This window comes from Lithobates pipiens, unplaced genomic scaffold, assembly GCF_037356315.1.
Source record: "Lithobates pipiens isolate NorthernLeopardFrog02 unplaced genomic scaffold, aLitPip1_a1.2 Scaffold_22, whole genome shotgun sequence".
NCBI classification, from domain to species: domain Eukaryota; kingdom Metazoa; phylum Chordata; class Amphibia; order Anura; family Ranidae; genus Lithobates; species Lithobates pipiens.
The window spans coordinates 56,568,222-56,595,615 of NW_027507784.1; the positions used below are offsets into that span (position 1 = coordinate 56,568,222).

The 27,394-nt window shown below is 41.9% G+C and overlaps 2 protein-coding genes across 6 annotated transcripts in view; one reads left to right on the plus strand and one right to left on the minus strand.

The window, feature by feature from the left end:
* The window catches only part of WDSUB1 (WD repeat, sterile alpha motif and U-box domain containing 1), a 70,731-nt gene extending 69,235 nt beyond the window's left edge, over nucleotides 1–1,496 (plus strand). Inside the window, 1 exon segment of the mRNA XM_077447635.1 lies at nucleotides 904–1,496. The gene's annotated coding sequence lies outside the window, so the exon portion shown is untranslated.
* Nucleotides 1,497–3,574: 2,078 nt separating this feature from the next.
* Nucleotides 3,575–27,394, minus strand: part of TANC1 (tetratricopeptide repeat, ankyrin repeat and coiled-coil containing 1) — a 329,903-nt gene continuing 306,083 nt past the window's right edge. For 3 of the 5 annotated variants that reach the window (XM_077447638.1, XM_077447636.1, XM_077447639.1), the window contains 8 exons: nucleotides 24,537–24,660; nucleotides 21,992–22,167; nucleotides 19,664–19,796; nucleotides 15,082–15,173; nucleotides 13,188–13,334; nucleotides 12,334–12,405; nucleotides 12,026–12,126; nucleotides 3,575–9,527 (listed from right to left, as the gene is read on the minus strand). In XM_077447638.1, the coding sequence (XP_077303764.1) occupies nucleotides 8,225–9,527; nucleotides 12,026–12,126; nucleotides 12,334–12,405; nucleotides 13,188–13,334; nucleotides 15,082–15,173; nucleotides 19,664–19,796; nucleotides 21,992–22,167; nucleotides 24,537–24,660 (2,148 nt within the window). In that variant the 3' untranslated portion in view covers nucleotides 3,575–8,224. The remainder of the gene's footprint in view (nucleotides 9,528–12,025; nucleotides 12,127–12,333; nucleotides 12,406–13,187; nucleotides 13,335–15,081; nucleotides 15,174–19,663; nucleotides 19,797–21,991; nucleotides 22,168–24,536; nucleotides 24,661–27,394) is intronic. The other 2 variants (XM_077447640.1, XM_077447637.1) reach the window with 1 other exon arrangement.

Genomic DNA, 27,394 nt, shown 5'->3' on the forward strand with positions numbered 1-27,394 from the left:
CTCCGCGTTTTTTTTTTTTTTTAAAGCCAGCAGCTACAAATACTGCAGCTGCTGACTTTTAAAATAGTGACACTTACCTGTCCAGCGCGCCCGCGATGTCGGCACCCGAAGCCGATCTCTAGATCGTCTGTCGGGTGCTGCCGCCGCCATCTTGGGTATGGGAATCAGGAAATGGAGCCTTTCAGCTTCATTTCCCGGTTCCCTACTGCGCATGCGCGAATCACGCTGCGCAATAAGGACGGTCCCCGCTGCCTGCTGGTAAACACACAGATCCCAGAGGCAGCGGGGACCGTCCTTATTGCGCAGCGTGATTCGCGCATGCGCAGTAGGGAACCGGGAAATGAAGCTGAAAGGCACTTGCGGAAAGGGGCGTAATCTACGCCCCTTTCCGCAGAGAGCTATCCCGGAAGTGGGTGCAGATACCTGTACTGTACATGTATCTGCACCCCCCTCCCCCCTGAAAGGTGCCAATTGTGGCGCCGAAGGGGGGGAGGGTTCCGATGAGCGGAGGTCCACTTTAGGGTGGACCTCCGCTTTAATAAATGTTTATAATGGAATGGCACTAGGTCTGTGTGCCCTTCTCTTGTTTATCATTGTTTTCTAGTACTTTTGGATACCCATGGTCCTGAGAGGGCAGCAAGACTCTAGGTGTGGAAAGATATATATAATAAGATATATATAATAAGAAATTTATATTTCCTTTCCTTGAGCATAACACCTGAGTGCAGAAGATTTACTTAGTTTTTTTTAGTTATTTTTATCCAGCGGAGAATAATGAGATTTAAAAAATACAGTCACATGGATAAGTTGAGTGTCATCCTGGTGCTAAAGCTTGATTAACTGTTTAGAACGCCGATGTGGTTTTCCAAACTTACAGAGTGTTTTTTTTTTGTTTTTTTTAAGGTTTTAGAGCAGAAAACCATAGCAGACATCAGGAATGTCGCTGTTATTGGTCTCTGTGATTCCAGTGGATTTGTACTTCGATTTGCACAAGAACCGAATCCCAAGGGGAACAAGCTACAGCTCCCGAGGATTATATGTTTTTGAAGTGTTACTGCCTTATTTATGACGACAATAATAATGTTCTCAGCCTACTTTACAAACATGTAATGTGCTAACCATGTCAGATGTGTAGTAAATACCCTGCACTGTGTGTAGATACATATGTTGTATATAAAAAAGGATTATGTGAAGATTTGTGCCTATGTTAAATGAAAAAAACTGTAAAAATCTAAATATTCTACATATGCAAAAAAATGCAATATTTTTTAAAGTTTTGCATGTTCAGTACATTTAGTTGTACATCTGTAATGTTTTATGCATCCTAAAAGCTCTATTACTTTACTCACTGAAACGCGTAGCAGCCGGCCCACTAATCTGATGCCGTCTGGCCTCCTGTCAGTGGCATGAGATACGGCTGTAGACGTTGCAAGTGTAGAGATTTTTAGATGCAAGTCTGCTCTTTACAAATAAAATGATCCTTTATGATTTACTAATTTCTGCACCCTGCTGTTTCTCTATTACTTTAAAGCACATTTGTTATCAAAGGGATAGCCTTTCCATCTGCTGTGAGGCATTTATCAAACACAATTCTGAAGTTTTTTTTTTTTTGCCATGATAGTAGTCACCCCCTCATCTTTCACAATGCAGGGCCCTGTGCTAAGGTAAGAATCTTTAGTTCCTGTTGACACCAGAATGCCATATAGGAAACCCAAGTGTCCTGCGAGTTTCGCACACAGTATTCAAAATGCACTGACTGCACGATCTGCTGCAGACAAGATTGTTACCGATATCCCAAATGCAGTGCATTTGCCTGCACCTGATCACATGGTACTGCAGTAGCATGCATTCTGGTTACACTGAGTCTTTAAAAGTGTATACAATACCTTTTTTTTTTGCGAACCAGTTTGATTTCAGCCCATTCAAATGAAAGGGCTGAAAATCGCAGCGCATTTTTGAGCGCTTCTGGTGTGAACAGGCACTAAAGGTAAGATGACAGCATTCAAAGCAGCCAAACTTAGCGTTTTAAGTGCAAATGAGGAATTTGGAGTATAATAGACCCCTGATCCCTCCATAAAGAGTCCCTGTCACTGCCTATTACTGTCACAAGGGATGTTTACATTGCTTCCGATACCAATAAAAGGGAGCAGAATTTTATTTTATTTTTAAAGGGGGAATGTAAAAAATTTTAAAAATGAAAGAAAAATATATATATTTAGAGCAGCCCCATTCCTCTGTGCTTGTGTGCGGAAGCGAACGCATATGTAAGTCGCGACTGCAAATGTAAACAGTGTTCAAACCACACATGTAAGGTAGTCGCCATGATTGTTAGAGCAAGAGCAATAATTCTAGTACAAGACCTCCTCTGTAACTCTAAACTAGTAACCTCTAAAAAAAAATGTAAGTGCTGCCTATGGAGATTTTTAAGTACTGTAGTTTGTCACTATTCCACGATTGTGCTCAATTTTAAAGCATAACATGGAAAGGGGTCCAAATTATCTTAATTTATTAGCAGGTGAATGCAGCCATCCATGCATTCACATACATTAAATCCGGCCATTAAGTGGAAAAATGTTGCTGATCCCTGTTCTAGGTCAAGCTCTTTCCACCCTTTTCTCTCTTCCTTGTGTGCAAAAGAAATAGAGTTGCCAAGGAGCCGGTTCAGTAAAATGTATGAATGTTTATTTACACAACACATATCCAAACTTACACTGAGGGCAGGGGAGAGCAACTCCAGGGTAGAGAGAGGAAACTTCCACTCCACAGCAACAAGGACCGGGTGATGGAGAGCCGTTCCTGCCAATAACGGCCTCTGTATTGATATCTGTGAGCAGGCACTACGCGTTTCAGGGCTTTCTCAGTTGACATTCTGCTTCATTTTTAACATAACACACATGCTCCTGTGTGGTGCCATTGTAATATTAATGGTAGGCATTGAAGTGCAGTTATGAAGCTTTAAAAATGCTGAAGGTGGCCTGTTTCACACGGGCTTCAGCTTGTATAAGAGCAGTGTGAACAGAAAGCTATGACAAAGCATTTGCAGAATTTTCAGCAAGCTTTGTTGAAGTGATTAAAGTACCGTTCAACTCCAGTTTGTAAATGTTCAACACTGATCCTAATGGGAGTGTTGAATGCCACCTTAAGCAAGCTTCTAGCAGGATTTCAATACGTTTCAAGAAGTGCTGAAGCCTGCTGGCAGCTTGCTTAAAGTGGCAATCAGCACTCCTATTAGGATCTGTGTTCAGCATTTACAAACTGGAGCTGAACGGTACTTAAAAAGCTTCAACAAAGCTTGCTGAAAGCTCTGCAAATGCTTTATCATAGCTTGCTGTTTATACTGCTCTTACACAAGATGAAGCCTGTGTAAAACAGGCCAAACTGCCCCATAAACAAAGGGTATGGGTCACACATGTGAAGACGCTCCCTAAGGTAAGAGAACATGCTCTACTCCTTCAGTAAATCAGCTCCATTGGTTTAGAACAAGGTCAAACTAGAACTGGAAGTTCTTGTGTGAAGGTGTGCAGGTCCTCTATGGACTTTGACTACTTCTAAGAATTCAATACAAACACATCAGTCTATAAAATGTTTTTTTTTTTTATTCCTTATGGAAGTACAGTAGATGTGCAAAAAAGATAGCTACAGCCAAATGAAGATAACAAGTTATAAAAATAAATAAGCTATATTGGGACATAACATAACATATCTGTGAACGTCTTGTTAACATTTTTTTTTTTTTACACTGACCTGACACATTACAAATATATATTAGGCCCCGTTCACATAAAGCGATTTGAAATCATGGGCAGAATCGCCACAATTCTGCCTGTGATTCCAATTCGTGGCAGAATGCACAAAGCGCATTTGGGTGCCATTATCCTCCATTGCACCCCACAACATGGTGCAATTCTGCCATGGTTGAGCTTGTTTTGGGTGACAAATGTGCATAGGGTGACCCATTAAGCTGAATGGGTTGCCCTACGAGCAACACGTTTCCGTATGTAAATTGCGCTTTAAAAATTGCATGGTCTGAACAGGGCCTTATAGTTGCCAGGAAACTTAAACATTTTGTGTATGTACAGAGAATAAACTTTTGAAACAGTTGCCATAGAATGCAAAGAAATTTCGATTTACCCCAAAACTGTAATGCTGAACAGCTAAGAAACAAGAACATATAAATAGAGTCCTCTTAAAGAGAACCAGTCACCTAAGCACCGTGAAGGCAACCATTTAATTTGGGTGAATGGGTATTCATAAGATAACCATATGTCTAATGATGGGGGAGAGAACGTCCTCACTGAGCTAATCCAAAAAAGAAGGTTCCCCCACCAGGACTAGACCACTATTATAGTCACATTCCAAAATATATAAGCAGTTTCCACCTATACATCTCATGAAATATTATGGTACCATTTCATTACCCATATACAATTCTTCCCTAGAATAGCACCTTAGAGGTGGTTGTTTATATAAAACAAGAGTAAAGTGCGATAACTGCCAGAATGGATATTTGCCATAATCATAGATTAGCTCAGTGCAAAAAAAAACAGCATTGTTGAAGCCTAGAAATGCATGCTATATATACGGCTAAGTATGAGTTCTTGAAAAAGTTAAGTATAAGGCCCCTTTCACATGACTGGCCTGCTCGGATCCGCCTGTTTGTTTTCCAGTCGGATACGAGCGGGCCACCCATTGACTTCCGCTGACACCCGGCTGCCATCCGTTCTGACAAGATCCACTCAAAACAGACGGATGGCGATCCGCTGAATGGATGGTGAACGTATCGGACAAAAACGGAGAGGCTGTCCATTTTAATGCGATTTTCCCATAGAGAACAGCGGGGCTCTGACAGGTCTGTCCCTAAACAGTGAGCAGAAATGGACCTGTCATCCACCTGCTCAGCTGGGATCAGCGGAGTGATCCTCCACTGAGTTATCGGAGTCCATCCAACGGATCCACGCCTTCTGAGCCCAACCTTAAAAAAGAAATTTACCATGCCCCCAAAACAGACAGACCTCAGATGCACCCTTTGTTGTAGGCCCATTATGGCCTATGGAGCTGCAGAGCACATGCCCTAAACCAAAGCAGATGTTGGCTCCTGGTGCTATAGATACCTGGTCAGTGTACACCGCCTCTGAGCCCTGGTTATGTTATATGATAAAGCAGGGCCTGGGGTGGGGCTTGGCTTATTTTTCTTTTAATACTACACTTTCCTTTAAAATAACAATAAGGTTATACAATATGTACAAGAGAAAATTAAATCTGATTATTTTATAAAAAAAAAAAAAAAAAAAACGCACATAAATTATGTTACAGCTTACCTAACGTGACTCCCCTGCCTGTATAAAATATAACTGATTAGGATATTCCTGTAAAATATACATTTACATAGCTATATAAGATCTACAATTACCTTAATAACCCTTTTTCTGACAAACGCAGCAGTACAAAGGTTAAGACAATGCTCAAAACCACCAAACACAACCAAAAATATAATAATTATATTGAACCAAGAGAATAGCGTATGTAAATGTAAGTCCTGTACAGCCCCCCAACTCAACTCCTCCTCCTTAAATAGGCCACACCCACTTCAAATCCCTATTGAGCTGCTTGTCAGAGCAGCTGAACCAAGTACTCGCAGCCTCTAAGGCACCCTAGTGATGAGCAGGGCGAGTAACCATCTGGATACTGAACAATCACCCCCCTCCTATCAATAAAATTATTCAATTATTGCATTCTTCTTCTTTAGACCGCAAGCATTTTTGTTGCCAGGATATTGTAAATCTCAACCAACCAGTCCCCTATGTGCTGAAAGCAGCCTATGGCAGCTCTGAATGGGTTTGCATGCAGAATGAAAATTGGACCTCTGTTTCTGAGTGTGTGTGTATATTATAAATATATATATATTATAAATATGTATATCAGGATGTACCTAATAGGGATTATTGTGATAATTAGGAGTTAATTATATTGCATGTGGCTCCTATATGGTTTGATGATTCAAATGGAGATGTGGTTCTTTAGAACAGAGGTCTGCAAACTTTCTAAACACAGGGACAGTTTACTGTGCTTTAGATTCTATGGGGGGCGGAATGTGGCCAGTGTAAATAGAAAATGCGTTGGCGTCAATGGGAGTGGACAATTCTTCACCATTGGTATTAGTGCCAATTGTTGGTATCAGGGGAAGGAATACTGCCCTATCATTGGTGTCAGTGGGAAGAATGGTGCTCCAATGTTGGTGTCAGTCTGGGGAATAAATAGTCTGTTGTATTAGGAGGAGGAATAGTGGCAATCGCTGATATCAGGGGAAGCAATAGTGCCCTATTATTGGTGTCAGTGGGAGGAATGGTGCCCCATTGTTGATGTCCAAGGGCCGGATAAAGGCAAGCAAATGGCCACACCTGGCCCCCAGGCTGAAGTTTGGAGACCACTGCTTTAGAATATGTGGTGTCCCTTGCCTGATGAAGGAAGTGTTCCAAAAGTTTGCTTATCATGTACTTATTGTACAAGATGGATACTCCTCTGAAATAAAGGATGTACGTTTTGAAGTTGTGGAGAGCAACAGTCTTGGACTATTATAGATATCTACCATTGATGGGAATCTTTCAAGAACAAACTACCTGAATTGGTCATGATTTTTTTTTTTTTTTATAATCCACTGCACAACAGAATTTAGACTGATCATGGGGTGGGGCTAGATTTGTGAGCAAATCAGACTCACAGTGCAGTCAATCTAACACAGGGAGTTTGCTAACAGGAGAAAAGATCTGCTAATGCTCCATCATCCAGTCAGCAGAATGGGGAGGGAGGGGATGATGTGTTATTGCATACTTGCAGTGAATAAATGTGAAGTCCTGGCTCTGCAGGCTGGACTACAAGACTGGCTGAATTACAGATCTTTTGGTAGGTAAAGCAGTTCTATGTAGCTTGCCGTTTGAGATTCAGCCTGAAGCCAGTAAAATGATGATAGAGCTGATCACCTTTTCTATCCTCAAATTCCATTAAACTATCTGGCCATATATTTAGAATGCTGTTATAATTCAACTGAAGAAGATTTCCATCTGCGTTCGTACATAGAAGATCCAATTTTCAGTTACCACGCAAACCCACTCATCGGTCTTTGGATATTCATCTACTAAATTTAGGGTTATCCCCATCCTACATTCCCAGTCGTAGCATAAGGCACCCGCTAAACACCAAAGAAACATTTCTAACAATAAAATCATTTTACATTGCTATGCAGATAAAACGATTTATAAAGGCACCACTGTAATATTATATAACACTGAGATTCCAGTTATGAAGGACTCTGGCAGACTGCATGTCCCATTATTTACATTCAACCGCACCATCATCCACTGCACATGCTGTGTTCCTGAGGAAGACCTAGGACTAAATTCAAGGCTGGCACACGCAAAAAGGCGACTCATGGCCATGTACTGCATTACTTTTTTTTTTGATACGCCAGTTTTTAAAATGAAGCCATGGAACATACTGCAAACCAGGTAAACGCTTGCTTGACTTGTTTTGACTGCGGACAAAATCATGCTGAAGTACATAAAGATCTGTGAATGTTGGTACATGTTGCCCACAATAAAGAGGAGGATGTGGGATCTTTGCAAACAAAACACAGAGCTGTGTTTTTCTTTGTACATATGGTAAGGTCTGTTGGTACTGTCCCAAAGAACGAATACATGAAGAGTCCTCTAGGGTTGCTGGGAGTTCCTTATCTGCACCAGGCAGTGAAAGACCCAAATGAGGAATCTAGTGCATTGGTTCTGCATCAATAAGTCAGTTTCCTATGGAACTGTTCTACGAATAATTCCAAGTGAGTCACTGTAATCCAGAAGTATCATTAGGTACTGACCAGCAGCCTTTGGCTTTTTCTCACCGAGTCACCAAATATATATCCATTATAACTTTGCTTTCTGGAAACCCAGCCATTGTTATAGTTGAACGGTTTGTAAAGAAGCTAAAATACCTCACATAATGATGTTTAGAAAGTTGTTTTTATTCCAGACTGTTAAAAGATGAAAAACAGTTTTACTGCCAAGAAATCCAGAATCTTGGGGATTTAATAGTTAAGTGAAGTAAACATGTGTAGGCCCCAGAAACCAATGAAACATAAGGTAGGAGTGGTCTCCAAAAAGCAAAGTGACCAATAGTGCTCTAGTAATAGTCTTAAAAAACAAAACAAACAAAAAAAGCCCCCAAAACATTGTGCTTGTTACACATTTGACTCTATGAATGATCGCTTTGGTTTTGTAGAGGACATTGAGCCTAATTTGGAGTCTTTTGCCAAAACAGATTGTGACCTCAACATTGCCTCTTGGTACGACTGGGCAACAGCCTTGGAATCTTGAGAGAGGCTAGACGTCTGACACTTTCCATCCTCAAAGTCCTTTGTGTACACTCCATTATGAGTATTCCCTCCATATACGTTCGGCATGGTCTTATTTTGATTGCTATAGCTGGTTACCTGCCTAGGAGCAAACTTCTCAAAACCTGCAGATGGCCCGGTGCCAGGAGGATTGGGGTTTAAGTCTGTTTGGTTTAGCCAGCTCCGAGCAGACTGAACATTCTGCTGGAAGGATCTGGCAGTTTTGTCCATGATCCCCATGAAGGGTATGTTTCGTGGTCTCTGGTCAGCTGATGCACTTACAATTTGGTTGGGCTTATTTTCTTTGCTGCGCACATCAGGCCCTTTAATACCTTCAGAAAAGCTGCTGCTTGAAGTCAAACTGTGGGATGCTAATCTTTTACTTTCTGTTACTGCTGCAGGTTTTTCAGGTGCCGGAAACCCCACTAACCTTTCTGCAGTTTTAGAAACAAAGGAACCTGAAGCCTTATAGGACTGCACAATCTCACTGGGCTGCCTATGGATGGCAAGTCCTGATGGAACCTTTTCTGTGTAAGCAGGACCATGAGCTCCAGAAGATACAGGATGTGTCGCATCTACATTTGGACCTCTCATACTGGCTTGGTTAGACGATGGTCTCAGAGGAAGGGGGCTTGGAGGTGCTAAAGTAGAAGAAACCTGGGTTTTCAAGGCAGAAAAACTATTGGAAGACCTAGACAGAGATTGCAAGGAATTCATGTGCTGGTTGGTTTTAACTATCTGTGCCTGCTTTGTTGGCCTTTGCACCAGCGCTTGTTGAAGGCATAGGTTTTTCCCCGGATGTTCCTCAGATGATTCAGTGTGGAATTTCTGGTTAATATATTCCGCAACTCTATGGTTGTTTGGTACATCCAGTGGCTTTGCGTTTGCTGGGAGCTTGTCTGAAGAGGGACTGTCATCCTCTTGGATCTCCTCAAGAATCAGATGATTGTCCAGTGTTTCTTCCACAGCTTCATCCTCTTGGTCAGAATCATTGCTTGGGGGAGGAAGAGGCTGGTTCTGTTTCTGCTGTTGGCTCTTTTGATGCTGTTTGAACTCCTCTTCTATACGGGCCAGAAGCCGCTGTATTTCCTGGTTGTTGGGGCACAATTTCAGAGCCTCATTTAGATCAGCAAGAGCAGCAACAAACTGCCTGTGTAAAAGGAAAACAATAACACATGAATTATTGATATAAAGACACAAGGGAGTCATTTGTACAATTAGCCCTTTTCTTCTACAACAAACAGTTCCCATCAAGTGGAGTCATTTTCCTGATGAAAGCAGGTTAGATCGAACGAAGAATGGTCTGCTGTTGTCATTCAGTTCCATTCACTTTTAACTTGTTTCCATTTAGAAAATTGTTCAAAATTACCCAGACTACATAAGCATACATTAACATTTAACTGATGAAAAGTACTTTGTGATTATTTTTCTTGGTGCTGGAACAACAAAGAAAAACCATACACAAGCCTAGCTGAGTGCCAAACTGTATATGGTATATGAACCATGTGCTCACAATAACATACTATCAAACCACAGCTTGATTTTGTTTGATTGCTCTGAGCACTATTTTCCTTTTACATTGTTTTTTTTTTAATGACACATATAGTTACATAGGAGGTGAGGTTGAAACAAAGACGCAAGTCCATCAATTCCAACCTATGTGTGTAATTTTACGTCCGTATTACATTGAATATCCCTGTATGCTGTGGTCGTTCAGGTGCTTTTCTAACAGTTTTTTGAAACCATCAATGCTCCCCGCTGAAACCACCGCCTGTGGAAGGGAATTCCACATCCTTGCTGCTCTTAGAGTAAAGAACCCTCTATGCAGTCTAAGGTTAAACCTTTTACCTTCTAATTTTAGTGAGTGGCCACGTGTCTTATTAAACTCCCTTCCACAGAAAAGATTTTTCCATATTGCGGGGTCACCAGTACTGTATATGTCAATTTTAATTATATCCCCTCTCAAGTGCCTCTTTTCCAGGGAAAATAAGTTCAGTGCTCGTAACCTTTCTTCATAACGAATATCCTCCAGACCCTTTATTAGCTTTGTTGTCCTTCTCTGTACTCACTCCATTTCCAGTACATCCTTCCTGAGGACTAGTGCCCAGAACTGGATGGCATACTCCAGAGGCGAGGCCGGACCAGAGTCTTGTAGAGTGGGAAAATTATAATTTTATCACTGGAGATAATTCCCTTTTTAATGCATGGCAATATTCTGTCTGCTTTGTTAGTAGCAGCTTGGCATTGCATTCCATTGCTGAGCCTATCATCTACTAGGACCCCCAGGTCCTTTTCCATCCTAGATTCCCCCAGAGGTTCTCCCCCCAGTGTATAGATTGCATTCATATTTTTGCCACCCAAATGCATTATTTTACATTTTCCACATTAAACCTCATTTACCATGTAGTTGCCCACCCCATCATTTTTTTTCAGATCTTCTTGCAAGGTTTCTACATCCTGCGGAGAAGTTATTGCCCTGCTTAACTTAGCATCGTCCACAAATACAGAGATTGAACTGATTACCCCATCCTCCAGGTCGTTTATGAACAAATTAAATAGGATTAGTCCCAGCACAGAACCCTGGGGGACCCCACTACCCACCCCTGACCATTCCGAGTACTCCCAATTTATCACCACCCTCTGAACTCACCCTTGTAGCCAGTTTTCTTTCCATGTACTCACTCTATGGTCCATGCCAACGGACCTTACTTTGTACAGTAAACGTTTATGGGGAACTGTGTGAAATGCTTTTGCAAAATCCAGAAGCCCTGTTTTTTTCCGCAGTTCAGTGCGACTTGCCAGACATCTGTGCGACTTCATGCAAAGATGTCTAGTCAAGTCGCACCTGAAATTCCAAAAAAAAGTGCAGGAAACTTTTTTCAAATAGGCGCAGCACCGCAAGGTTGGAGTCGCACCAATTTGAATGGTTCCATTGCAGACAATAGGGTGTGACTTGTTATGCGATTTGGAACTGTCAACTTGCATGACAAGGCGCACCAATGCGAATGGGGCTAACACCTAAACATGTTTTACCTTAATGAAAGGAATGCATTGAAATAAAATTGTTTAGGCTTTACAACCACTTTAAGTAAACTTACACATCCCCTGTAATATGCTGGCCATACATGGCTCAGTTTTTATTTTGTTCGGCCGCTGGGCTGAACGCAAAAAAGGGAACCGTTTCCCCATCTACCCAATAGAGGTGGATGGGGGGGATCCTCCCCACTGAGCTATTGTGTTCTGGATGGGGGGGGGGGGGGGGGGTCGGCTGATGTCCTTGGTTGCAGCCGTTGATCGAGTGGCTTTTTTCCAACAGGTCCATTAAAAAAAAAAGTCAGTTGATAGATTGAGTTCAGCTGAGCGGCAGCAGCCACCCGCAGTTGAAATTCGGCTAATCCCTGCTGAACTGGCCAAATTTTCTTCCATCTATGACCACTATTGAGAGATGCAGATGCTATTGATTTTCTTATTATAGCACAGAGGTCGATCAGGTTGCGATAGCAAAGTTTGATGAAAGCTCTGCTCACATCAATATGTCCAAAACAGCACTAATTAAAAATCTGCAAGTGTTTTCTAAAATCCCTGGAATTAATATAGTTTACATGAGGAGAACTGGAGTTTCACTCTAATCAAGGAAAGCTGCTTTACCTGCTGTTCCTCTTAGCTCTTGCCCGGGCGTAATAAGCTTCATAGCACTTTGGTTTCAGCTCTAGCGCCTTGGTTGCAAGCTCTTCAGCCATGCCAAAGTCCTATAGAGGTGGAGAGATGATAATATAACTTGACAGTAAAGACTTTACTTCTCATTCTGGGTCCAAACACTTTCATTACCAGGCAATGTTATTTTCATATTATGGGAAACAAAAACATATTAGTGCTGTAATAGTTAGAAGTACATCACCGCAATTGTCAAATCCAACACGGCAAGTATCAAACATTGGGGTACCAGGATACCGTACCTGAGGCCCCTTCATACCACAAACACTAGGTGAGGGATCTTGTAAACGAGGAGGGTCTGTACCTATATCCACCTGAAAAACAAGCAACATGACCTTCACCAGCCCTTCCAGGTGGAGAGCTCTATTAGCACGGCCCCCGCTTAATATAAAGACGTGGTGGGTTTTCTGGAATTGGGGAAAAGACCCTTCCAGTTATTCCCAAATTAATTGCTGTTTGTGGAGATATATTGGGCTGTCCCCAACAGATATCCTCTTGGATATCCAACAGCCAATGATGAATGCTGCGTGATGATAGCTGCATTACATGTATATATGCTGTCCTTGTAACCTTATAACTTGTTCAGCTAAGTTCAGCTTAGGAGCCAAATGTTTAGGATGATCAGTTCTGGCCTTCACTGTGGATAGACAAATCTGAAACAGATTGAATGGCATGTGTATTGGTCTTAACCCATTATATTAGTGTATGGATAACTTTTTTTTAGATCAGCAGCAAGTAAAGCCATCGCTTTGCCCTCTCAGGGTAGACCGATACTTTCTTGATAGCCCATCCTCTCCCTTTGTGATCACATTTGACAAGTTCCTGTGTCATCCAAAGGCCTGAGAAAAAAACCCTGTATAAGCTCAGTGTCGGAGCTTACAGAGGACTACATTTTTTGGCCCCTGCCTCTGTATGGCAATGCTTGGCCATGACAATTGGCCACTTAGGAACTTTGTATTCTATATGTGGAAGGGGAGGCAGTCACATGCTTCCCCATACCCTTAAGTACATGGTAATTGGTTGCAATAAATAGAGTAGGGGGAAGCAGGACATAATCAAACCTTTCTTTGGGAAACCTGCAGTGTACTTTACTTACATTTGTTTTTCGGCGGCATCTGGATAAGTTCAAGTAGAGGGAAACACGCAGTTCATTAAAAGCTTTCATTTCTTCTCCAAAGCCCTCCCGGGGAAACTTCCTGAGAGCATACTGGTACCTCTGTGCAGCCTCTTTCATCTTCCCTTTCTACAGGAAAAAGATCAACAATCAGTGAAGCAGAGGTAACATTTTCTAAACTGGACCAAAATGCAACCTGGAACATTTGACCCGGGCAACACCTATGTGTGGACAAATGATCTACGGTATGTACACTTCCCTACAGTGGATGCCTGTGCTTAAAGTGTTACTAAAGCCACAACAGTAAAATCAGTCTGTATATGCAGCACAGCATACTTGTTATACTCGTTGTGAAACTTAAGGGGTTAATCCTCTGCATTGTGTAAAAAGACCGTTTTATCCTGTATGCATGGATCCTCCCCCTCCTGCACTGTATCTGGGTAAGGCCAGCTAACACAGGCAGGGTGACCGACCTGCACATGCTCAGTTGTGTTTTTTATGCTGGAGAGAACATTTACTTCTTCTCAGAGATAGCCAGTTCATATGATATTGACATCACACATGTGGGCGTGTATACAGGCTGCAGTGGAAATCTCCTCCTACCTGAACTCTCAGCACTGGAGAAACTGTGTAGTTTATTATGTAACCGTGGTATACAGAGAATCCCAAAAGGTATATAGTGGCAGTATTTTAATGTAAAAAGATTTATAAGCTGCGGGCACTGTGGGGGGGGGGGGGGGGGGGGGGCGGATTAACTATTTTCATATTACTGGGTTTAGTAACTTAAAGGCCCAACGTCAACCAACATTTTTGCTAGTTTTGTACCAAAAAAGGGTTTACTACTTCTCCCACTACTAGGGAAAAGGTTTCCTTAATTCCTGTCCAAGAAACAAACATGGGGGATTAACTAAGCTTCCTGCGCCGTTATAATGGTACAGAAAACTGTCAGGAGTGAACTAAGCATATAGACCTGTTTAAAGTCTATCTGTGCCAGTTTCTATTTTAGGGTGAAATAGAAACTAGCGCAGGTCAGCGCCTGATTAACTGAAGAAACTTGCCGCAGATTCCCGCTACGTGTGGCCTGTTGTACGAGACAGATCACAGCCATCGCTCTACCCCTGTAGTGATTACACTACACAAGCAGAGCCTCCTCCCTCACACTCTGAGCTAAGCATAGAGCAGAGAGATCGGAGCATGCAGCTCCAGCTGTATTTCTCTGTGCTCTATTGGTCAGACAGACCAGAACAGAGAACTTTGCTCCTAATTCACAAAGAGGCTTTTGCCACTCTTGTTAATTAAGAGCAGCCACTGCTCTGTTTTTTATGTTTAGAAGAGTGGTGCAAGCGTGGTGCTTGCATTACTCGTTAATTCCTCCAAGAGTGTCAATGGGGACAGAGACTAAACAAAAATGTATTTTTAGTGAAGTCTAGAAAGATTGCAGATCACAAGGTTTTTATTGCTATCTATTTCTTCCTGTCCCAGAGTGTCACAGGAAGAGAAAAGGAAAGAAAATCTCCCTAACAGGCCTTCACACAACCTTGACAAATTTGTATTTTCTATCATAACCAAAACTAAGAGCTAAAAACTAAGCAAATGTGGGTTTATTTAATAAGAAGGGTAGTTTGGGGTAGATTTTCTTTCAATAGGTTTCTGATGAAGTGAATGCATTTTTAGGAATACTGGCTCCATCTACAAAATGCCTGCTTGCATGCTGAATGATTAAAACAGATGTGGTGAATGTCTGGCCATTATTTAAAAGGGATATCTGCAATTCGCAGAAAAGTCATAATTTTTAATGTGTTGCATTTCTTACATGTACCCATATGACGCATGAATACGTAGGTCACAAAAAAAAAAAAAAAAGTAATGAACTTACTCTGTACAAGATATTGCCTTCATCCATTAACTTTTGCAGGAGAATGATCAGGATGTCTGGTTTAGAAGTTGCCATTGCCCAAGCTGCATTTCCTGTAAGAAAGAAGTTCAATAAATGAGTTAAAAAATGGTCTCCAAACCCAGAAAATGTTATTTACGCAACTGAAATAATCCCATTGAAGAGCTGATGCTCAGAGAGATACAGTTTATGGAGAGGACTGTTTAAGATACAAGCCATTGTTGGAAATTGGCTGTCTTAACAGGGGCTAATTGGTATGGAAGGCGCTGCCACAGAGGTTTATAAAATAAAATGTAGCCCCCCTCCCAACAGTTCCATCACAACATCAGTAATTTTGGATATGAACTTGATTTCACATGGTCCCCTTTTCTCCCATGGGTTGGAATCAATGCTCTGAACAGCTTAGGCTGGCCATACACTATACAATTTTCTCATTTAATTTCCTTTAGATTTACCTTCAACTATGTAGTGCAAGGGCCTACAAATTGAAAGTGGTATGGAGTACTAAAGTGCTGCTATGTGTGTTAAATAAACAGTGTTATACCAAAACAGAACAGCTTCACCATTTACAAAGTGGTCTTTAGCACTATATAATTGATTAGATAATGTTGCGCTTATTCCAACATAGATCAAAAGCATACAAAATACAATCAAATATTGCCCCGATATTGTGCGCCGATCACTGATACAGGAGATACGCTCAATCAGTCTTACATCCAACTCCGCCTGGAGAGGGAGCTGGATATCGGGGGAGAAGGGAAGATGGTGCCTGGACACACCTGACTGCAGTCACACCAGAGATCAGTTGGTGTCTCCATAATCAAGGATATTCTGAAAAGATTTGACACAGCAGCACGACCGTGCCTGGACTCTCAGAGATTGTTGCATCTTAAAAGAGCAACTAGATCAAGTGGGGTCACTTCCTAGGGTGAGCGGGCATTGCACCCGGTGTTGGAGGTGGTGTCACTTTGTCACTGAAAAGTTGGGGGGGGGGGGGGGGTGGGGGAGATTGGGGGAAAGACTATTCTTAACCTATCAAGAGGATTTCTTTTATTCACTTATGGGACGCTGTGAAATATTTTATTGCATTTTGTATGTTTTATACACAAATTCAAAGTGTTTCGGTTTGACTTGCTATTTGGTTTTGGTAAATCTTAAGGAAAATTGTACAAGAAACTGTATAATGTATGACTAGCCTTAATCTAATTGCATCTCTTCAATACATCTGTAATCGGCGGTGCAGGCAGCAGTAGACATGTGTATAGAAGACCTTCTTTGCTCATGGGGCACATTTTTCACTATTCCTATTTTGGTGGCAGCATTGCTTTAAAACTATTGCTGAGATGTTTTATTTAAAGGCCCCCTATACAGTCAGGTTTGAAGGATGGACAGATATTTATTAGGGCTGTGGAAATTAAAAGATTAATTCCTTGATTAATCGATTCATTTTTTTGATCGATCAAAAGTCTTTTGAGCAGTACTCACCTCTTGGCTGGCTTCTGGGTCTTCAGGAAGTTCTGTCGGAGATCCGGTGACATCGATGTCCGTGACGTCACCGGACTCCTCCCCCCTTCCCCAAGTGCCTCCGCCTGCTAACGAAGGGAAGGGAGGAGGAGTCCGGTGACATCAAAATTCTGATTGAACGTAACGTGTAAGGGGGGGGGGGGGTGCTACGCATGATGTCACCCGCTGCTGCTCTACAGAACTAACACGATTGTCAGCTTTACATGCTGTGTTTTTATCATCTTTATGCGAGCAGTTTGAACACAAAAAATAAATCTTATACTTAAGCGGTGAGCACTTAGATCTTTTCTTTCTACCCATGACCTGGCGTCATTGCTGAGATCTAAGGACACAAGAGAAATTTTTGGTCCGTGTTAACCCTTTTGATACCCGCTTGCATGACCACCTGTTTGCACAGGGGTCCATGCCATAAAGTGAGAGTGATTAGTTAGACCGGAGGTGGAGGGATTGTCACACTACTGTGGAAAAAAAAATTACGACAGTGCTACAGTATGAATTTAAAATGTATTTGTGTGAACTGTGCAGTTAAGTCATGGATTGTGGAAACAAACTAGTGTCGGGTGATTGTATATAGTGTATACCACATTTGCCACTGACTAATGCAGAGTTGCAATGCAAGGAGATCAGCTAAAAGTAGTTGGATCTGTATGTGCGTTATAATTCATCGAAATTAGTCAATTAATCGTTTTAAAAAAAAATTGATTAATCAAACACGAAAATTGTAATCAGTAACAGCTTTAATATTTATTAAAGCTGACATCAGAGAGTGACTTTGCTGCTATATATACACAATGCATTTTACATTGTTTTCCATTTTTGATTGTGGTATCTATTTAACTTACACAAACAATAATAGTCCAAAGTCAGAGTAGTGAGCATGACCTCAGTATTACGTTACTAATAAATCAGGTGTCAGCATAGAGTTTGTCGCTTCCTTGAGTTCAGAGCGAGATTGAACAGATGTGTCTGACACAATAAGACAGCAGGACAGGAAAATTACATCAGCTTCCTCCAAGTGACACTTTGTGTCATTAAATATGTCATTACAAATGGTGATCAGACATCGTTATTTTGCTGCACTATGTCTGCAACCACATTTCTATATTTATATACAGCTGCACAATGGGTGACTAATATGTTTCTTTAGGTCGAAAGTTAGAACTTTTCAAGCACACCTGATAAGCTGTTAAAACACAGCTGAAACATATAGAGGACCTATTTCTTCTGATAAAAACATTTGTAAATTAATACAGTTAAGCTGGCCATACACCTATAGATTATCCGCAGATTTTCTATGGTTAGATGGAAAAAGTGCAACAGATTTCTCCATGTTCGCTAAACTGTGTGGATGGAGGAATCTCCCACTTTTTCCATCTAACCATAGAAAATCTGCAGATAATCTATAGGTGTATGGCCAGCTTAAAGTCTAAGGATGCCCATTTCACACCAGCGTTTCATTTTATAAATCCTTTCAGTCACTTTTTTTTGTTAGTAAATCAGATAAACAGATCCGTTTTCTAATGAACACCCCCCCCCCCCCCCCCACGTTGATGGCCAGTAGTTGTGGGGGTCTGTGGGCAGGGGGATTTTCGGAATCTGAAAGCCCCCTTTAGGTTGGGGGGCCCCAGGTCCCCACCCATCCCCTATGTGAAGGAGTAAGGCAGCGTTTCTCAACCTTTTTTCAGACAAGGCACACTTTAAAATTATGGACAGTCTTGCGGCACCCCATTCTAAAATGTAAAAATGATTAATAGTTTATTAGTTTTACATAATGCAGAACATTACACTTAAGACACCCAACGTTAGAGATGATTTATTCTTCCAAAGCAAATACTAGTACTGACTACTATTCCAGGGTTTCTCTTCTCCCTCAGTTTTTCCCCATTGCTTAGCTAATGAGACCCAAAGCTGATGAAGAGAGGACCAAACAAAAATGATATGCAGGTAACTGAAATCCTCCCTATCAACTGATGATGTCCTTGATTGTTAGGAGGTTGGCAGCTAGAAGGTTGTAATGATGCACAATGAAAACCTGTGGCTTTGTGTAACTAAAAGGCAGGTTTCATCCACCCATCAGCTTGTATACAATTTTATGGCACTTTTTACTTTTTATTACCAAGGCACCCCTGAAGAAACCTCAAGGCACCCTGGTTGAAAAAGGCTGGAGTAAGGGTACATAGTACCCCTACACATTCACCAAAAAGGGTAAAAACTAACTAAAAACACACCACCAGTTTTTGACAAGTCTTTAATTATAAAAATAAAAAAATATGTCCCCCCCGGTGTAGATCCATCATCAATGCCACAAGGGGGCAGGGTTACCCCGGGATGACATGGAATGGTCCTGCCCCTTAGTTATTTAAGAACTGACCGACAGCAGGAGCCTTTATCGGGTCCAAATTTTTTTTTTCGAGTTGGCGGTAGCAGAAGGCATCAAGATTGATGGTGGATCTACACCAGGGGACTTTTTTTTTTTTTTTAAATAAAGGACTCCTCAAAAACTGCCTCCTGCGTTTATACTTTTTTGGGTGAATAAGTAGGGGTACTATGCACCCCATCATTCACATGGGAGGTGCTGAGGTCTGGGGGCTCCACTGCACGCAGAACCCCACAACCACTAGCCAGTGTTGAGGTTTTTTTTCATTCAACCAGCAGGCTAAACTAAAAAAAAAAAAACTGACTCAATTCCCCCATCCACAGACTCGATGTGGATGGAGGAATCCCCCCCACTGAGCTATTGTACTCTGACAACAGAGAGACTGCCTACCGTCAGAATACACTGATCAGTGGTGTAAACTATATAGCCTGCTGCGCTGATCGAGCAGGGAAAATTTAATAGGATGTTTGTAAGGAGTCAATTGCTAGATAAACTTCTGTACAACCTCCCTGCCCATAAATGGATCGAAATTTGGCCGCTCCCTGCTGAACCAGGCAAATATCCATCCATGTGGGACTAGCTTTAGAAATAAATTGCAACTAGCATGGAATAGACTTACATTTCTTGTTTCTGTGCAATGCTGGTACAATCAGAAAAAATTACCTAGTTTCGCTCCTTTTCTAAGCAGAGTCACAACTACGGCTGTATTTCGGCATCCTATGGCTCGATCAAGCGGACGCATCCCACTATAATCAACATGTTCAATCATAGCACCATTATCGACCAGATACTGCACCTATACAGGAGGAGAAGATCATCAGAAAAAGACTAACATCACATACATTAATCAATGCCCTTCTAATTTATCTTATCAGGCATCAAGTTGCTATAATGAATATTATTTATTACAGGTACTTATATAGAGATGTCAATTGACACAGCGCTTTACAAATGTATTGAACATTCACATCAGTCCCTACCCTCAAGGTGCTTACAATCTAAGGTCCCTAACTCATATTCATACATACACATACTGGGGCCAATTTAGACAGGAGCCAATTAACTTACCAGCATGTCTTTGGAATGTGGGAGGAAACCAGAGTACCCGGAGGAAACTCACACAGGGACAACATGCAAACTCCAGGCAGGTAGTGCTGTGGTTGGAATTCGAACCGACGACCCTAGTGCTGCTAGGCAGAAGTGCTAACCACTTAGCCACTGTGCTGTCCATATGGTGCTATATACAGGTAACTGGAGATCTGTGTAAACCTGGATACACACATTACAGTATGATTGTTTTATCTCTCTAAAATTCTCTTTAGGTTTACCAACTATTATAGTGCCAGAGCCTACCTAAACAATTTATTCAAATGTAACAATCTACCTATGTAACCTATACCTAATTAGGCAAACCTGGATCAGATTGTAAAGTGAGTGACAGCTTTAGTATTCCTAATTTAGGATGATTAAAGATTTCTATCTTCAGACTCATGAAAAACAGAGCAAATCTTAAAATGTCAAAAGACGTCCACATAGAAAAAAAATGGAGTTCGTTGGACATTTAGGAATAGCAGATACTCAACCCTTGGTAGACTTTTAGTAAAGTGTATGCAAAGCCAAAACGTCTTTTACTTCAATTTTGGATAGAATGTGGAAGTGTTAGACCTTTTGACTAGACCCTCTGGTTTTACTGCTGTCTGTGTCCCTGGTGGGGAGATGCAGCCTCTCCTGATGACCTTAGTCTTCATAACAGAAACTGATGAAAAATCCAAATGATTGCTCTGTCACAGAAATAGAAATTACAAGGAAATCTTCCAATGGGGATACAGGTTATGGTGACAACTTTATAAAGCAGAATATCCCCCACCTTTGGAGAGATCTTCTCTTGCTGTGTCTCCGAGTCAGAAAATGAAACCTTTACAAGGCACAATAAACACAACCTGACAGGGTTACCTTAGACTGCCCAAAAAAAAAAAAAAAAAGTTTGGAGCTTTTTATGCACTTATGCTGTAAAAGCTCAACTACTCCATCGCTTGCCCCAAGCTCCACCCTCATGGCTCCTGCACTCTGCATTATGCCAGGGTCTACTAAAAAGTGTCTCATGTGCGGTCTCTGCATCCAAAGCACGGCGCCCACACCGGAGGACAGTTTTGCTCTACATTCTAAATCATCCAGCTCCCTCCACCACCTGTCAATAAAATGAGAACATACCATTTCCAGCTCAGCATTCTTCTACTGAAAAGCTTCAACGTCTGCAGCAGAAGAGGCCAGCAGCTGAGTCAACCAACCACCATCCACCCAAAGCTAAAATATCATTTTTGGTGGACTGCCCCATTAAGGCAAAAAAGAAAAGCAGGGAACAAAACAAGCAGATAGTAACCCAAACAGATGTAAACGGCAATTTTCTCAAGACATGCAGCTACTGGGTTCCTGGGATTTGTCCAACATGTTTGTTGCTGGCATCACATGAAAGACTAAGATCAATTTCCAGCAAAACATGCAGCAAACAAAATATCTCTAGTCTAGATTTATGAAAAGCCGATAAAAATTCCACTCCTTATCACCTGTTCGTGCAAACAACAGGGAAGGAGGGCTTAACGCTGTCCTGATTACTCGGGGGTTTGGATGCGTGATGTCAGCACAGGGAATTTGGTCTTCTGCATAGTATCTGCTGCTCCCCCATCACTGGCCAGCAAAGATAAACTTCCATGAAGAGAAGACTGTACTTATCCTGCTCTCTACAAACCCCTGGGACGGGGGAGGCCTCTTTCTAATGCACAGTGCGCATCTAGAATGCCAAGGGACCTATTACAGCAGGAATATAGCGGCTGGCCGTACACTGTGTAAATAGAAGATTAGATATGAATTTCGGTAGCAGCAGCCTTGTGTTTATAACACCAGAAGATTGCTTAAACATTGCTGGAAGAATGATATATCAAGTGAACCTTTCTACATATCTGCATCGTTTAAATATTTAGCAGTTCAACGTACAATTTCAGCGTCTCCGTAGAACGCAGCCAAGTCCAAAGGTGTGCGGCCATTTCTGTCCATCTGGTCAATACTGGAGCCTCTTTCTACAAGACACTGCACCACAGCTCTGTGGCCCTTGAGGCAGGCCCAGCTCAGGGCCGTTAACCCTTCCTTGTCCACTGCAGCAATGTCTGCGCCTAAGAAAGGAAAAAACAAATTATATAAATGTTGTCACATTTACCCTTAGGCTTGGTTCACACAGGGGCAACACGACTTTCAACACGACTTTTGGAGGCAACTTGGACGCGACTTACAACACTACTTTAAGTCGCCCCAGGCCAGGCGACTTGCCGTGGCCAATCAGAGAATGAGCTCTCAGGGGGGGAACTCCTTTTGAGAGCTGATAATTCTCTGAGAGTCGCCTCCGTATAGACGGAGATCTGACTTGGAGGCGACCTCCATTGAAATCAATGGGTACCAGTCGCCTACAAGTCGGATTGAAGTAGTACAGGAACCTTTTCTGAAGTTGGAGCGACTTCAGTAGTGTGCATTAAGACAGCTCTCATTCACTTACATTGATTTCTACATGTTGTGCGACCTGAGGTGACTTGGGGCGACTTGAAGTCGAATCTGAGTCGCCCCTATGTGAACCGGCTCTTAGGCCCCTTTGAGACGGGGTGTACTCCATCAAGAGGATCCGCCTGCTCAGCGGGGGATCTCTCCGCTGATCCCCACTGAGCAGGTGGATGATAGGTCTGTGTCCCCTCTGCTTAGCACCCGCTATGCTCTATGGCAGCGTTTCTCAACTCCAGTCCTCAAGGCGCCCCAACAGGTCACATTTTCAGACTTTACCATTATTTTGCACAGGTGATTTGATCATTTTCACTGCCTTAGTAATTACCACAGCTGTTGGAAATCCTGAAAAAAATGACCTGTTGGGGCTCCTTGAAGTCTGGAGTTGAGAAACACTGCTTTATGGGGCGGTCGGCATCCACCACTCCACTGACATCTGCCACTCCATAAAGAGCTATGGATGGACCTATCGGGTCCACCTGAAAAACTTGCAGGTGAACCTGATCGGTCCGTCTGTGTGAAAGGGGCCTAACTGGCAGAGTTCTACAAAAACTTGATTTCTCAACATGTTTTGAAGATTCTTCCCTGCTTTTTAAAGGAAACCTGTTGCAACAAAGACATGAAGGCAGTATGGCATGAATTGTCTCCTGCTATTGAAAATGATCTTGGTCTGGTCGCCATGCTGACCCCCTTGCTTCAGCACTTTGAGACACTGACCCAGAACAAGTCTGCAGATATATATATGACTTTTCCTGATGTACAAAATTATTTCTGTTGAGTGCCTCAAATTATTGAGCATAGCAACCAGTCCGCTTTCATTTTCAGCAGGAAGTCAGCAATGGCAGCACACATTCTTTCCCATGAAAAGTTTCCTTTAGAATATACACACAAACACAAAAAATAATAATATTGTGGCATCAGATCCAAGCTGACTTTCCAAGAAGATTTTTAAAGCCTTAAGGATTTTTACTTGAATGCATTCCATGCATTCAGGTAAAAAGCCTTTTACACCTGAGATCCACACTCTCCCAGCCCTCCTTATACCTACCTGAGACCCATCAGGATCCAGTGCTGTGCATGAGAGCAGTATCTCCCCCAGCTCTGTCTCTCCTCACTGGGCAGATTGATAACTGTCAAATGGGGGCTTAGGAGCGAGCTTGCACGAGTGTCCCGATAGGAGACTGCTTCCTATCAGGGCACTGGCTGAAGACGAGGAGCCGGGAGTTCTGTTGTGGGACCTGAGAAGAGGAGGCTCAGGGCACAACCACAGAGCAGAGCCTATGGCTCTAATCAGGTGCTTAAAAACAAAAAACACCCTCGCTGCTGTAATTCATGCACCCGGAGTCCAGAAAGGGGCTAGACGCATGAATAGGGGGTGACAGTGGCAGCCGTGGATAGATTCATGCTATCCATGAATATATCCAATTACTCATATAGTCGGTGGCCCCAGTGCATCCTTAATTGATGGGCCGCCCCTGCTTTGTATCCATCTTGGGAAGTATTCATTAAGTACTGTCCTCAAAATAAACCAATAGTTGTTTTATATGTGTGTGTGTGTATGTATGTATATGTATATATATATATATATGTATGTATATGTATGTATATGTATATATATATATATATATATATATATATATATATATATATATATATATATATATATATATATATATATATATATATATATATGTATGTATGTATATATATATATATATATATATATATATATATATATATATATATATATATATATATATATATATATATATAAAAGCAACTATTGATTTATTTTGATATATATATATATATGTGTTTTATATACAATGTATGCATCTATTTTTTTTTTGCTTTTAAGGAGGCCATTTTAACTTGTTTAATAAATCCCATTGTTTCATTTGTCCCTGCGGCTCTTAAGTTCTACAGCTGATTACAGATTTTATGGTACTGCAGTTCAGCTTTCCATTTCTATACTTCAGAGACAGTTTCTCACCCTCGGACAGAAGAAACTCCACGGTCCCACAATGGCCTTCACATGCGGCGACCATGAGGGGAGTCCGGCCTTGCTTGTCACTCAGATTTACATCACAGCCGTGCTGCATAAGAAGCCTGGCGACCTGCAGAGAGAGAGATGGTGAGGCACAAAGCATGGAAGGCCAGAGGCAAAGGACGGGGACATCGCTCATACAGTTACCTGCTCCCTGCTCAGCATTGCGTGTCAGACGCAACTAACCAAGGATGAGTTTCTATAGAAATAAATAGGTTTGTGATGTATCTGATTCCCTGAGGTCCACCAGTCTTAGATACAGTACTAAACACAGACAAACGGTGCCCAGGAGGATTACACGGCTCAGCAATCAAATATCCAGGGAGTGAAATGAAAAGTAGAGATGTCATATTGACAAACGGGGACAATATACTGAAGGCTAGAAGCGGAAGAATAGAAATGTCTGTGTCGCCTATATAAACCTGATTCCAGCTGTCATCTCTCCAGTGTGGGCTGGATAATGAAGAGATTACCTGGCTGGTCACCACAAGAAACAAACACTTTAAAATGCTTTAGACCCTTTTCACAATCAGTCCGATTGGGTCCACCTGTCAGTTGTTCAGGCAGACCCAATTAGGCCCTCCATTCACTTTTATGGAGCAGAGGATGCAAACTGACTTATGACCAAAAGAAAAATGAAAGGGGATCTGTTCCCCTTCCATCAGGTCAGATCAGAGGGCAGCCGGGTGTAAACAGGCAGTTTACACCGAGACGCCCATAGAGCAGAGCAGGCTGTGCCCATGTCTGGACATGGACCTTTCATCCACCCGCTCTGCTGGGGGATGAGCTGTCTGTCCCGCTGAGTAAACCGGAGTCAAGCAGAGACCGCCCCATGTGATTAGATCAATCAATGGAGTTAAAATAGAAAAACAAATAGGGATGTTATCAGTTAAATAAGAGTCAGATATTGCTTTCTTTTTTTCTGATTCTGCTCAGAAAATGTTGTGATCCCACAATGCCTTCCATGGAGGATGATCTCCTCACATTTCTCGCCCTGGAACATTTCCACTCTGGATGAAATGTCAGTTTGTCCCATTACCTCACCGTGTTCATGCCACACTTCAGAGCTCCTCCCTGTGCCTACTACATGCTGCTTAACTACACCCTCTGCCCACCACACATTGCTAGGCTCCTCCCCATGCTCACCACACGCTAAGTAAATCCCTCTGCCCACCTCACACTACTAAGCTCCACCCTCTGCCCACCTCACTCTACTAAGCTCCACCCTCTGCCCACCTCACACTACTAAGCTCCACCCTCTGCCCACCTCACACTACTAAGCTCCACCCTGCATTGACCTCACACTGATATGCCCCTCCCTGTGCTCTTCTGTAAGAGAAAACATTTGATTTTGGGACCTTGTGGTTAAATCAAAAACATTTTATCTATGAAGTGCACTACTTAATAAGGATTGTAAAACAGAAACAGCTGCACCTAATTAAACTGCTGAGTATATCTCAAAAAAATGTCCACGCTGCTTTCAAAAAAGGTGTACCCCTATAGAACACCCAAAGATCAAATTAAAGTGTAAACACAGTGGGTGGGGCACGAGTTATTTAAAAAAAAAAAAAAGAATGGGCGGGTGGCCCGCCACCGATATTAAAAACATGGGTTGGGTCTGTCACTACTGGAAATGTAGGTGGGCCTTTCACTATTGGAAATGTGGGCATGGCCTGTCACTATTAAAATTAGAAAATTGGGCATGGCCTGTCACTTTGGAAATGTGGGAGGGGGCAAACCTGTCACTGTGGAAATGTGGGAGTATAACCATTCCCTTACTGTGAAAGGGCACATAATTCCTGTCGACCCGAGCTATGATTGTGAGGACATCCGTTTTGGACGAAACATCTCGGGGCATTATTATTACAGGTGACCTTACTTCCGGTTTCAGCTTCCGGGTCTGTGCAACACACATCGGCTTCAAGGATAGCAGTGTGAAGCAGTGGTGCCCCTCTACAGAAATATGTTTTTTCTCTCTTACTGCCCGGAATATGTGGCACTGGATTATGTGAGTGCAATTGTCTTACATGTTTATTTTAACCCCTTTATCGCCCCCTAGTGTTAACCTCTTCCCCGCCAGTGGCATTTATACAGTAATCAGTGCATTTTTATAGCACTGATCACTGTATAAATGCCAATGGTCTCAAAAATGTGTCAAAAGTGTCCGATGTGTCCACCATGTCGTCGCAGATCAATGCCATTAGTAGTGAAAAATAAAAATGATAAAAATGCTATAAATCTATCCCTAATTTTGTAAACGCTATAACTTTTGCATAAACCAATGTAAGCTTATTGCAATTTTTTTACAAAAAATATGAAGAATACATATCGGCCTAAACTGAGAAAAAAATTAGCTTTTTTTGTAAAAAAAAAAAAAGGGGAATATTTATATTATAGCAAAAAAGTCCAAAATATTGTGCTTTTTTTCAAAAATGTCACTTTTTTTGGTTAAAGCCCAAAAAAAAAACAAAAAAAAAAAAACAGATGATCAAATACCACCAAAAGAAAGCTCCATTTGTGGGAAAAAAAGGACGTCAATTTTGATTGGGTGCAATGTCGCAGGACCGCGCAATTGTTCGTTAAATCGACACAGTGCCGAATCCCAAAAAATGGCCTGGACATTCAGCAGCCAAATCTTCCGGGGCTGAAGTGGTAAAAATTTTTAGATTTTACGTGATAAAGCCCCTTTTTTGTGATTTGTATATCCTTACATGGTCACATCCTGACATTTTATGATTAAACTGAAGCAATGTATATGTATATGTGTCACCCCTTAAAGTACTGACAGACCTTTCCTTTACTAC